The sequence below is a fragment of the Oxyura jamaicensis genome, chromosome 6, assembly GCF_011077185.1.
Source record: "Oxyura jamaicensis isolate SHBP4307 breed ruddy duck chromosome 6, BPBGC_Ojam_1.0, whole genome shotgun sequence".
NCBI lineage: Eukaryota > Metazoa > Chordata > Aves > Anseriformes > Anatidae > Oxyura > Oxyura jamaicensis.
Genome location: NC_048898.1, coordinates 9,211,992 through 9,225,731, shown reverse-complemented (window position 1 = coordinate 9,225,731; position 13,740 = coordinate 9,211,992). Strand labels below are relative to the sequence as shown.

General features: G+C 36.7%; 1 protein-coding gene across 4 annotated transcripts in view; it reads right to left on the bottom strand.

Moving 5' to 3' along the window:
• Nucleotides 1–13,740, bottom strand: part of OGDHL (oxoglutarate dehydrogenase L) — a 55,885-nt gene that overhangs the window by 29,247 nt on the left and 12,898 nt on the right. For all 4 annotated transcript variants that reach the window (XM_035329998.1, XM_035329995.1, XM_035329996.1 and 1 more), the window contains 5 exons: nt 9,029–9,131; nt 6,231–6,346; nt 4,507–4,661; nt 1,454–1,600; nt 764–854 (listed from right to left, as the gene is read on the bottom strand). In XM_035329998.1, coding sequence (XP_035185889.1) covers nt 764–854; nt 1,454–1,600; nt 4,507–4,661; nt 6,231–6,346; nt 9,029–9,131 — 612 coding nt within the window. The remainder of the gene's footprint in view (nt 1–763; nt 855–1,453; nt 1,601–4,506; nt 4,662–6,230; nt 6,347–9,028; nt 9,132–13,740) is intronic.

The window sequence follows — 13,740 nt, the reverse complement described above, 5'->3', positions numbered from 1 at the left end:
CCATGGCATGGACCCATATTGGAGCAGTTCTTGAGGAACTCCAGACTGCCATAAGCCCAAGTAGAATCAGTTTGGGGAGGAGCAGAAGAGAGTGACCAGGATAGAGCAGCAGAGATGAAGTGTTATGAACTAACCAGCACCCCCTTTCCATGTTCCCCTGAGCCACCTGGGAGGAGGGAGTGAAAGAGGGAGGGAAGGGGGAAATGTGTTTTTATTGTGCTTTTAGTTCTCACTGCTCTAGTCTGTTAGCTGGCAATAAACCACACTGATCTCCCTACGCTGTGTTTGCTTTGGCCATGATGGTAATTGGTGAGTGTCCTTATCTCAACCCACGAGCTTTTGTTTCATTTTTTTCCCCGCTTTCTGTTAAAGAGGTGGCATGAGAGAGTGGTGTGGTGGAGCTTAGCTAGTTACCAGTGTGAAGCCACAAATACTTACAGAATTGATACTCATTTCCCATACATTAAAAAAAAAAAAAAAAAAAAAAAAGATGCCTAAAGATTACAAACTCTGTTATATGATGTGGAACTGACGTATCTACAATCATCCTTTAGGCTTTATAACTAAGACACTTTCTGCATGTTACAGCTACAATATAGTCTTTAAATTTGTTAATTTCAAATCATATTTCTCAAACTAGAGAAAAAGACAATGCATTTCAGCAGCTGATAACGCTATTATGATAATAACTATGACCTAAAATGACTAAAAACTACCTGGAATATTGATCACTCTATGTAGATGTATTGAAGAAACATCTTACCTCATCAGCTGCTTCAAGTTTGGGATCAAACTGACAGAAGATCTGCTCCAGCTCTTTTCGGATGACATTAGCCAATACATTCAACCTACCTCTAAAAAAAATCCAAACACAAGTATGCCTCATAAATGGTAATAACAGAATTAACAGTATACATTTTTTTAAAAACAGACACCACCTCTGTCAGAAATTTGCAATTCAGAAGTTCACTTTAAACTTCTGAACTTCAAATCCTTCATACTACCCTCCTCCATCCCATTGCAAAGTTCCTCCAATGCATTCCTACTGACAGCCCATAACACCTACTTATCCAAGTATAAACAATTAAAAATCTAGCAATTTTTTATCTTAGCTATCTAGCAATTTTAACATGATACCATTAATAATTAAGACAGACTGCAAAAGTAAGACTATCTCACCCACCTCTCTCAGTTCTAGACTCAATGGGATAAATATCCTGGCTGCTGCTACACTTGTTTTCAGCTTGAAAGGACTCTGAAGTCAGTTTAATTTAGCATTCACCTGTGAGGCCTGCAGCTTCTCACTGACATATTGTTACATTTCTGTGTTCCCATTAATCACTATCTCCAGCTTCCCCAGCTTCTCTAGTATCAACTTTCTTAATAAAATTATACTACTTAAAGGCTGTCTTAAAACACAAGTCCATTCACTGGGGGCTTCTATTGACATTACCTATGAGGCATCCCCATTATAACATATTCAATTCCCATTTCACTGGATTTATCAATGATGGTCTTAAGTGCAGGAATCATTACTTCACATCCTTCCAAACCAAATCTCTTCTCGGAAGACCACTTGCGAGCAAGAAAGTCTTCAAATCTTCATCAAAAAACAAAAACAACAAGAAACAGTATTTGCATTAAGAAAAGGTAACAAATATTGTCAAAATCTTTTATCAAATAAAATGACATTACCCTGTTTTAAAACATCTGTGAATACACATTTATAGCCCTCTGGTGCAAAGTCACATGCTGGGGATGGAGAAGACCTGGGACAGAATTAAGTCTTCCTCCTCCATCTGAGAAATATTTACCACAACTTTAAAACAATTCAGATGGGAAGGAGAGTCTCCACCTCAGACAAAATTCACTTCCCAAGTTAAACTCTGCTCGTTCCAATGTATAACCCTCCCCAGCAAAGAAGTCTCCTCTGTGAATTGAAAAGGGCACAACAGAATCTGTATTTGCTGGAAGTAACAAATACTTGAAGAAAACAGGAGCAGAAAGCGTGCCTATTTCAATGATAGAGCTCCACAGACTATGTGAGGCACTGGTTGGTAACATGCCAAGAACAAAAACACTGGAATCTGCCTCAGCTGCAGCTGGGGATAGATGTCCATCTTTGACAATTCCCTGCTTTTTCATTCTTTAATGCATTTGGGCCAGAGGCAATACAAGTGGTTAAAAAGTACCTTTTAACAAATGCTGAAAGGGTTGTATGTTGTAAAGCCTGGAGATACAAAATGCAAACAGAATACAGAATACATCTTCATGAAAATAATTGTATTAGTTACATCATCTTTGCAATGTTGGGCTTATAACACTGCCATAATCCATTAGTATTTGGCTTACTCCTCACTTAGAATGATGACATTTACCTCTTTAGAATGAAATTGCAAAAGAAATAAAATGGAAAGACTCTCCTTAGCTAACCCATGAATACCTTTACAATTCAGGCATCTAAGCAACAAGCCAGATCCTCAGCTAAAATATGCTGCCATAATTCCTCAGAAGTCAGTGAGGTTACGCCAGTTCATATAAACTGAAAGCAGGGTCCTATGTGAACAGCAAGTGCTACAGGGCAAACCAGAGTGGTGGTTGGACACACCATTTTCCTTCTCCTTGTAGCTGCCAGTTAAGCCAGTACTGCACAAGTAGAAAGTTTATCATTAGAGGCAGGCTGTCACTAAGTGTGCACAATTACAATATTTCATAAGTCCCCCATATGCCAGTGTGAGTTCACAAGGGCAGGCAGCTCTGCTGCCGCTGCATGTATTCGGTACCCAGCAAGGAGCAAGCCTGATGAAAGACAGCTGCTGACAGAAGGGGGAATCTGGAAAGACTTGACCCTGCACAGGTGTAAGAAGATGCTCAGACCAGACTACACGATCATCATCTCTCTTTGACATGTTGACTGATGCACACATATAGAAGCTCAAAATACTCAGTAAGTGTTTTATGGGAGGAAGACCCTTTGTTCAATAAGCTATATGCAAACACCACAAAGGATGAGAAACCTTACTGTAAAACACAGTTTCAAGTACCTAAGTATGTAGTACTTGGAAGTAACATTTTTAAGAACAGATTCTTGAGCTAAATGATTGGGCTTTACAAAGCCACTATTCTCAGGAGCACAACCAGTTGTTCACAAAACCAGTTTTCTTGATCACTTTCACACAAAACAAGCATGCTAGAAGAGATAGATGGATAGAAACTTATTTAAACTTTTTTCTTCCATTTTCAGCAGACAATTAATTTATCAGGAGAAGAACGTTGGGCTCCTTCATGCTACTAGCAACTGAAGATTTTTCCACAGCTTGGACAGGCAGGAACAGCAGCAAAAATTTCTGTCTCACGATAAATTGAGATGGTTCATACTGAGGGCTTGTTAAACAAACTTACTCAAGTGCAATATTCACTTGGCTGCTAAGTGTTGTTTTTTTTTTGTTTGTTTGTTTTACTTCTGTTTAAATTTAACTTTTAGCCCAACAAACAATATTGTTATAATACTGGCAAACAAAAAGCCTGACAAAATATCTTCCAAGACATTGGAACATGGGTACTCCAATGGGTACTTCATTTTGAAGTATTTGAACAGAGAAGCTTAATCAAAAAACATGCCTTCAAGTATTGCTAACTCTTGTGTTTATCATATATGCAAACTGATTCAAAATGTAAGAACGGGAATAAATCTCATGCCTGAGAAGAGAACCTTTTTCTAGGGAAGAAAGAGTAATTCAGTCTCTGGTGATACAGTATTTCTACACAGATAGCCACAACAGGAGCAATCAATGAGCTGTTTCCAGACATGCTTTCAGATATTGCAGAGAGCAAAATTCTTGCTGCCAGGTCATGCAACAGTACAGCACATTTTGGTGTACCTCAAAAGGCAAAGGGCAAAAACATGACTTGAAATAACATTATGTCTCTCAAATCCAGTCCCGTCTTGGCACAGTTTTCCAAAGAGACCGTTAGCATCCCGGTGAGTCAAACAAAGCTCATGTCAACATTTCACACATCTACAAATCCTCCTTGAGCTGACAGTTAGGACAACTTCTTTTGATGACATGCTCCCAGAAAGATATACAGTACATACCAAATGTCAGAAGATCAGTATCCAAACTTGTTCTACTTTCTGAAACAGGTTATGAATCTTTAACACATAGGAGTAAGATGTTTCATCTAGCCTGCTGAAACAATTTTTCCACAGTTTTTCTCCAAAAGCTAAATAAAACATTGCCAGAATCACCAGATTCACCACTAAAGCCTGTGCAAGTGTTAAAGTACACAGCCTTAGAACATGAAAAGTCATTACACAGACCTTGACATACCTCACAGTACACACTTTGCCTTGACATCATAGCCAGGTTAACTACACTTACCTGTACTCCAGATTTCATTTAGACTCTTCACCTCCACATCAGCAGTTTATTGAGCCCACCAGCTTCCCACACCAGATTACACCCAGCAATCACAGAGCAGTTTCCCAGCACCACTCCAGCATACCTCATTGAGCGCACCAGCCTTGCCAACAAAGTCCTTTTTTCCTCATTAGTAAACTTCATAACACCTGGCGTCTCGAACTTCTGCCGGATCCACTGGCACTGCTCCACATCATTGATGAACATAAACTCCAAGCCTATGTGTTGGCAGTAGGTATTCTAGGATGCCAAAGCACCAATACAGAAGCTTTAGGAATTAACTGGCCATAAGGAAGCAAGTATATTTTTAAAATTATACTCTTTTATATTTATTATATTAAATTTATACTCTTTTATATTAAATTTATTTATTATATTAAATATATTTATATTATATTATATTTATATTATATATATATTTATATGTTATATTTATATATATGTATTTATATATATTAGATATATAATATATACATTATATAATATATATTATATATTATATATATATATTTATATATATTATTTTTTTACTTTTATATTAAATTTATACTCTTTTTTTTTTTACACACTGTTACTCTTCTGAAAGCTATCTTCCCCACACTAGTCCTATAAGCAAACAAATATTTTAATGAATCCAGTTTGCGTGCCAGTAAATTAAAGCTTTCTCTACAAAGCAACATTTCAGAAGTTGTGATGATCCAGCATTGTGCAGTACTTTCAAAATAGGCCCATGTATCTGCCTTAAACTTACTGGCATATTTCACCTAATTTGAAACTTTTCTCACAGGCATAGTACAGTCTTTTCTTATATGCAACAGCAAAGATTGAGTGATTTATCAAAATTTATCCTGTCTTTTTAAAATGCCACCTAAAGTGAAGTGATAAAGACAATAAGAAGACAGCTATAAAGCCTCATGCAAATTACCTGATAGCTGTCAATTCTCAGAAGGCTGAAAATCCAAAAAATAAACCAAGCTGCTCAGACCAGAGAAACAAAAGAAAAAATAGCAAAGATACTTCAAAACTTTTATCTCCTATTTCTTTTCTTACTTTAAAAAGAACATCTCACCCAAAAAATGTGTTCAACATACAGTCAATAGAAAAAACACATTGTGAGTTTGAGTCAAAACCATTCTGAACACACAGTATATGCTCTCTACTACCTCTAAAAAGGAATTTAATGTTAACTTCAGTAGAAAAAAAAAACTCTAGAGGTCTGGCAAGAGGAGGGAAAACTGGAAAGTTATTTCATCTTTAATACAAATGAGTTTCTTGAGGCTTTTAAATTTTGCTACTGATTTTCTCCATTTATTTGTACATTATGATTTTAAGGATTTTCTTGAAAACTGCTGCACAGACATGCTGGAAGTACAAAAAACAAAAAGCAAATATAGAGCTCTAAAGCTCAACAGAAATGTGCCTGTGCGTCAGATAAGCGGCTATAACTGTGGGTCAGATGTGCAAGTCAACACATTCCCTTACTAATTGTATGCAAGTATCTTATCTGTGATAGGAAACACAAGTACTTAAGGTTCTACTCCTTTCAAGCAACATAAGCTCTTTTTGCAAAACTAGGGCCTAAATTAGTATTCTACCATATTCATATTTTTATACTCATCCTTAATCAATGCAGTTCAGACATCCATTCAATGGAACTAATGGAGCTACCATCTCTAAAAAAAAAACGTTCAAGGGTTATTTTGCTGTCATTTGCTGTATTAATAATTGTCAGTTCTTTGTGACTTACAACTAGAAAAATGTTCACTTGTCTCAGGATCTCAAATCACAAATCAAAGATGTCACACTGACCTCCAGCCGTTTGATGATCTCTCGTAAAGAAAGACTGTTCTCATTTCCTCCTATGAAAGTGGTTGTAGGCAGCTGAAAGACTTTGTCCAAGTCCGATTCATGTAAGCCATAAAACCCTACAACACGTGCATTATCAATTAGCAAAGCAAGGTATGAAACAAAAATGAAATTAGAATTGTTCTTCAAGCCACCACAAATTGAAGTTTAATAAAGCAATATTAATAAAGAAGAATACAGATCAAGAATTGAAAATGTCAATATTTTGGATGCATCCATTAGTACAATGAGCTGGATTCAATTCTGGAATTTAAAGAAATGTGTTCATTAAATAGTTATTGTTAGATAAGGAGTACAAGAGTGATATGAATGCAAGTTAAAGACTCTGCATGACAATGTTAAATGTGAATGGAAAAAGGAAAAATAGCTTAAAATTGTGTATATAAGTATCAAACTTAAAATACATTTTATAAATAAATATTTACATAGAGAGAAGTTATATGTGTGCACATCTAAAAATATTGAAAAGTATTTAAATACTAAAAAATATTTTTTTTCTATTTTTATTTTTGAATGCTTTATCTTGATTCAAGATATGTTGCAGGCATCCACTGATCTGACAACCAGCACGTAACTCTTAAATCAATGTGTAACAGTACTCTGCATTCCCTTTTAAACTTATTTCTTGAAGATAAAAGACAAAAAAAGCAATTTAAAGATTTAATAAGTATGGAACTTCGCATTTAGAGTTGGAGTCAGGACAAAGAACCATGTTGCCATCACTTTTACTATACAGCATTTTCAGTAATAACACATTCTGTTTTAAAGCTATTTTAGAATAATATATAGGAAAACAATAAATTTTAAAGCATCGAATCTGAAGTGACTAAAACAGGCGTCTGTGTACTATCTTGTCTTCTTTCTGGTTCTATATGTGCTTTTTCAGGACCACATTAATTCTCTTTTTCTATAACACACACAAAAACGGGGAGCATAGTTTCATTTGAAACCAAGTAGTGCTACCATCCTGTATTCTTCTTCTTTGCTGTCTTTCTGTCAGGCTTCACAGGCTCCTCATGCTGTGTCATGCAAAAAGGCATATACAGGCACATACAGGCACACACAGAACATCTGTGCTTCATACCATAGCACTGCCTATTTATGGAAGCATCACTTCATGTTTAAAGAGATGCAATCTTACTGAAATCCAAGAGCTACTAAAAGCAATTCTAGAAATTGAACCACTTATTTGGCAGGTACACCTGTAACTAGCTGCATTTTAAAAGAAACTCCCAGAAGAAACTTCCTCCCATGAAGTTTCTAGAAGAAACCAGAAGATGAGACAAAGAAAATCAAACATAAAACCAAACACTAAAATACTTTCTGGACTATCAGAGGCCTTTCACAAGTTTTCTGCCTGGAACATGCAAGGATTTTTGTGTCAGACAGCATTTGAAATACTTTTTTTTTTTTCTTCCTGTTGCAAGACTAGGTTAGAAATTGTTTCCCCTCACAAAATGAAATGTCACCTCAGTTACCAAACTCTGAGGCACATCCCTCCCAAATCACTCACAGTTCTAGCACATTTCTCTGGTGCTCACGCCTTCAGTATGATCCCTTTTGGCCAGTCACAACACTGCACTAAGCTATCTGCAAAATTTAAAGAAATTTGTACTGACTTTCCAACAATTACCCATGATCTGAACAAATTACCTTTAGTTATTAAGTGTCCATTTTGTTTTCTAGTAGGTACTTCCCTTTAATTAAAACCGAGGAACTTCAAAGTGAACCTTGATTTGTGTAAGCACCTCTGCCCTTAAAGCCTTAAGCACTATACTGCTGCCTTTGAATAATCAAAGGTCAGAACTGCTTCTTTCCTACCACCAGAAATAGAAACCACAGAAGCAAAGAGGCAGTAGATGTACTTACAGAAAACCTAAGCAGAACTTGTTTTATCTACTGCTTGCACGATGTTTTATGTAAGGTCCAAAGAGCTTCCCTACATATCAAAGAAAAATTGATTCACTGTCCTTTGCAAGTAGAATACCCCCTTTTAAACAAACCAGGTAGATTAAAAGTAGAGGAAAATCAATCAGATGTTTCTTTATTCAAATAGAGCTGGAACAAAGAAACTGATCAGAACAATTCCTCAAAGAAATGCCCTCTTACCAACCAGAAAACCCCTTGCAAAGCCAGTGTCGTATACTCTTCCAGCAGCAAACTAAAATGCTTATTGTTGGATTACATACAATTCAAAAATTCTACTGTTTTCATGTTTTATTCTGAAAACTTCAAACAGACTTCTTGAAGTCTAACAGAAGGGATAAGTAGCAGAGGCTAGAATTCAATTTTGGCATGAAACTAATGCCAAGTTCCCTCACCCACAACTTTGCTTGTTTTTCATATTGATTAGCCTACATATGTCCCAGGTCAAAACAAATATCAAGCATAAAGGATACAAAAGCAATTTAGAACACCAGAATCTTGGCCTGCTGTTTTGATTAGTAATAATGTCTGGTGTGGTTAAAAAATGGAGGACTTCCTTTTTTGTGTTGTGCTTATAATCATTACTCATGAGAATGTGAATTCGCAAGAACCTTACCTGTGATTTTGGAGCTGAAATTCCATCATCCTGAAGTCTGAGACTCCTTACAGAGACACAAAGAACTACTTTGTGATATCATCACTCAAAAAAAAAAAAAAGTAGAAACCTCCCTGAAATGTCTTATTCAATCACTTCAACCCAGGAGACAAAAAAGACAAGTAACTATTGCAAATAATAAGGCATACGGTGTACTCACCAAGTTTATCGATTGTAGTGATTAAGTCAGATGGAACAAATGAATCCAAGTCTGCATCCAGAATCCCAAGAGGATCTAGCTGAGCGACATGATGGCCACGGATCTGACAAAATGAAGAAAGCAAGAGAAAAAAAAATAATGCTAATAAAATCAGACAAAGGGAAAAGTCACCAATATCTCTCCAAAGCATGTAGATAGACCATGAAGTCAAAACAAGCAAGCACTACTAAGGTCAAGAGAGAGTCAGATTTGCAAATTTTTCCCCTAAGAACACAAAATAAGCATCATATCTCAGGATATGTACGCTATTTCTATTAATAGCTTTTGACTATACGTTAGGATTCAAGTTTTAGTTTGTCTGGCACGCAATTTAAAGTAGAATTACACTGAAATCTAAGTAAAGAAACTGCTAAAGATGGTAAAATCTGAATCTCTGGGCAAAATTAAGAAAAGATGACTCGTCTATAAATCACTTGCTATTTCTGTCATTTTGTATTTTTGTCTGAATCCTTCTTTCAGGAGCTGCAGAATAGCAAAATATGGCATTGCTGACTTAAAACATGGATTGATGAAAAAGAAATTTCTGTTGGAATTGAAGGGATCAGTCTTCATGAACCTGGCTCCATCACATAGCAACATCTATTTTCATTCAGGGAATTTTGGAAATTTCATCTGTGATATGAATGATATTCAAGACATCAAGGAACACAACACACTCTGGGGAGTTCAGTCACCTTTCTGTTAGCAGAATTACAGGTGTCAATATATGCCATAAGCTGCTATTGGTTAGTGCCTTATATTAAGGTGTGAAATTACTGCTGATGAAATAACGAATTGATTCAATAAAGCCACACAAGTTTTTTGTTTTATAAAATCTCCCTTACGCATGAATCAAATACACCAAATTAAATCATTAAAAGTTTTTTTTCAACGAATACATTACTCTTTTCTCCTTATTACTTCTCTTTTTAAGGACAAAGTTCACATCACCTGGATAGATTTTCATTCACACTTTTAATATCCTAATTGTCTCTGGGAAAAAAATATTACTAATAAATTACATCACACAGTAATAGGGAGTGATTAAAGTGTGGCTTGTTTACAATAAGTGACTTACAAAAACACTATTCAGATGTTCTACATTTGCAGGAGAGTTTATTACAAAATCCATTCCACTTGTAAGCAAACAAACTGAACTAAAGCATCTTTTTTAGAACCACCAGACCTGTAAATTCAGTCTGGCCTCTGAGATTCTTTGCATCTCGTGAATCACCAGCAATAAAGCTCTGACAGGCCAAATGATGCCCACGGCAACAGCTGTGCCACCTCACTGTTTACAGCAGCACAAAGTCTATCTGACTGGAACTAAGCAAACAATTCTGTCTCAAGCATCATCAATAGGAAAGAATTCACCTCCCTAAGCTACATCTGCTGCGCAGTATTAGCAGGAAGATAAGTATTAGCACGAATGGCAAAACCCAAAAGAGCAGTACAGCGCTGTGCCATGTTACATGCCAGGAGCAGTCAGGTCTTTAAGTAAAGCACAGTATTTTCCACAATATCAAGCTACTCTTTAATAACAGCACTCCAAAAGGGGAAATTTAACAATTTGGCAACAGATAACTGGTAAGCTAACACTAGATACTCTATTATAATGAAAATGTATACAACAATCTAGTTTTCTAGTGTGTACCTGATTCATCTGTCTACACAATACAAAGAGAGGTATAAGATTCAGTAGTACAGGTTGGGGAAAATCAAAGCTGTCTTCTTTTCTACCCATCTACAAACAAGCTACACAACAGAGCTCATATTCTGATTGCAGAACAGTCATAATAAACCCATAATAAATGGGACCTAAAGGAAACCAAAAGGATGAAAAACTCATCATTACAAGATGAGTTAAATTCATCAACCCCTGGGAGAGAAAGGGTATTTTTAAAAATTAACAAAACAAGAAAAGGCCTAAAGTAAGAGTGTCAAAACTGCCATGTGTGAGATTCATAATCTACAAGAGACTTCTGATCACTAGTCCTGGAGAGATTACAAATATTTTGGAGACAACAAAATGATGCAAAGGTAAAAATATTTAGAGACTGTTACTACAATGATACTGTTCTGGAAATGTTCCCTGTGCCCTGACAAGATTTGTCCATAGAAAAGAAAAACTAACTACATATACCACAAATTTTATACATGTCTATGCTTCCTAGCAAAAAGGTTTGTATTTTTCCAGTGCATAAGTAATGTATGAAAATTATACACAATATATTTCTATAGACAGCTGCATCCTCATCCTTTGGTTCGTAAGAATAATGTGCTATCACAACTGACAGTATTTAAAACTAGCTGTCCTGGTTTTGGCTGGGATAGAGTTAATTTTCTTCCCTGTAGATGGCACAGTGCTGTGTTTTGGATTTAGGACGAGAACAATGCTGATAACACAGGGATGTTTTAGTTGGTGCGGAGCAGTGCTTGCACAGAGCCAAGGGTCACTTTTCAGCTCCTCCTGCTGCCCTGCCAGCAAGGGGCTAGGGGTGCAGCAGAGCTGGGAGGGGACACAGCCAGGACAGCTGGCCCAAACTGGCCAGAGGGATGTCCCATACCACCCCATACTCCATGGCATCATGCAGAACAATAAAGTGGGGCGGTTGGCTGGGGTAGGGCTGCTGCTTAGGGACCAGCTGGGCATTGGTAGTGCACTGTACGTCACTTGTTTTGTACATTATCATTATTATTAACACCTATTAGTTTTCCTTCCTTTTCTGTCCTATTAAACTGCCTTTATCTGACCCCATGGAGTTTCACCTTTTTTTCCAATTCTCTCCGCCATCCCACTGCAGGGGGGTGTGAGTGAATGGCTGCTCAGCTGCTTGCTGGGTTAAACCACAATGCTGGCTCAACTTGCTCTTGACTTGATTTAGGAGACAGCAACAAAACCAAAACCTTGACCCCAGTGCTGCAAGCATCACTGAATAGAGGAAAAGCTACCACCACCTATGCTTATGAGTAGTTGGAGGAGATGGGGGCTTTCAAACTTCAGTCGGATTGAAGAAAGTAAATGTCAGTATCATAGCTCAGACAGTGACAACTTTGATTTTATCTGGGAGCTCAGCCCAGGCTCTTTTCTATCAAAGAGGAACAAGGTTATATTGCTAAAGTATCCATTAACCTGGAAGCATTTGAGAGTGACTTAGAAGTGAAAGTGAGCTTTTAAAGCAGAAAATGCAAAGAACAAACATGTAACTTAGCAGGGTTGCCATCCCTAAAGGCTTTCAAGACCACTAAAAACTGAAAGCCCCCCTTCCCCTTAATATATTTGATACACCACATGGGAAAGAGTTGTAATTCAGTTACTGGAAATGCTGTGTGTACACAAAAAGGATAAACTAGGAGAAACAAGGGGGGAGGGAGGAGCGCTGTGTTTTCATCCTAATCAGGACAGCTGAGAAATACAGACAAGTTGTTGTGAAAAATAGAAGCTCATGAAGTACACCATATCCACTGTGCCGAGTTTTCATAAGAGATGGGGCTAGAGTGAAAAAGAGGATGAGAATGAGCAAGCACAAAATTGCAAATGAACATGCAAAAAAGAGATAGCGAGCACACGCATGAGCAAGCAACAAAGCAAGCAAGGAAGATCTTTCAGCTTAATCAGATGAGAAAACATCCTCCGTGTGTTCCATTTCCAAGCTTGGCAAATCTTTCTCCTGCTGAATCATAAAATTTTAAATCCAGAAAACATACATCACCATGCTGGACTCTCAAACCAAAAGGATTCATGCAAGTGACTTATGATCTTTAAAGAGTAATATTAAGGGCTAAATGGTGATCCTGTCTAGACCATGAAATCTAGCAGGAGTTACTCTAAAGGACCTATTTTTACTCACCTGCTGAATAACCTGGTGGTTACTACTAAGGACAGCATACCCTGGAAGCATGGCTTGTAGATTGCGCCCTGATACACATATACTTTAGCACTACCAATTTTATGCAGTACGCTCATTTCATCTTAGGGGACTGAGTGAAACCAGGTGAAACAGGCAAATAGAAATGACTGTTCACTGTCAATGTTTCTAACAGGTAATTAATTAAATACTGTATTAGTATTACACCTCATAGGCAATTTGCAAAGCATGACAAAGCCATGCCGCAAAAAAAAAAAAAAAAAAAAAAAAAAAAAAACAAACAAAACAACCAAACAAAAAATGATTGCTATATGCAGTAACTGTGCCCATCAAATGAAATTCACAGTACTGTACCACAATGCACTTTGATTTATCATTTGTAAAGTAATTTGCAGATCTTGGCAAAAAAAAAAAAGTTTCATTATTTTTCTTGTTTCAGAGCAAGATACTTTAGAGATCTGTTTTTTGGTTTGGTTTTTGTTTTTTAACTCTCCTCCTGGGTTGACAAATCTTTTAACATGAAGAGAAGTACATTACTGATCTGAACAAAAATCAGTTACTAGAGATTAATGTGTAACAAGAACAAAAATTAGTAATGTCTTGTAAATGAAGTTAACATTTTGCAGGCCATTGCAACGGTTAGTGCATTGAGGACAATTTTCCTAAAGTATTTTAATGTTTTAAATTGAATGTGATTTTATTAGTTTCCAACTAACAAAAGTCAAAAAGACTTTTTTCAGTTTAGCACTTTTAGTTAGAATTGAAAGTGTTTGCCTCCCATTATCCTGATGTACACATCACTTC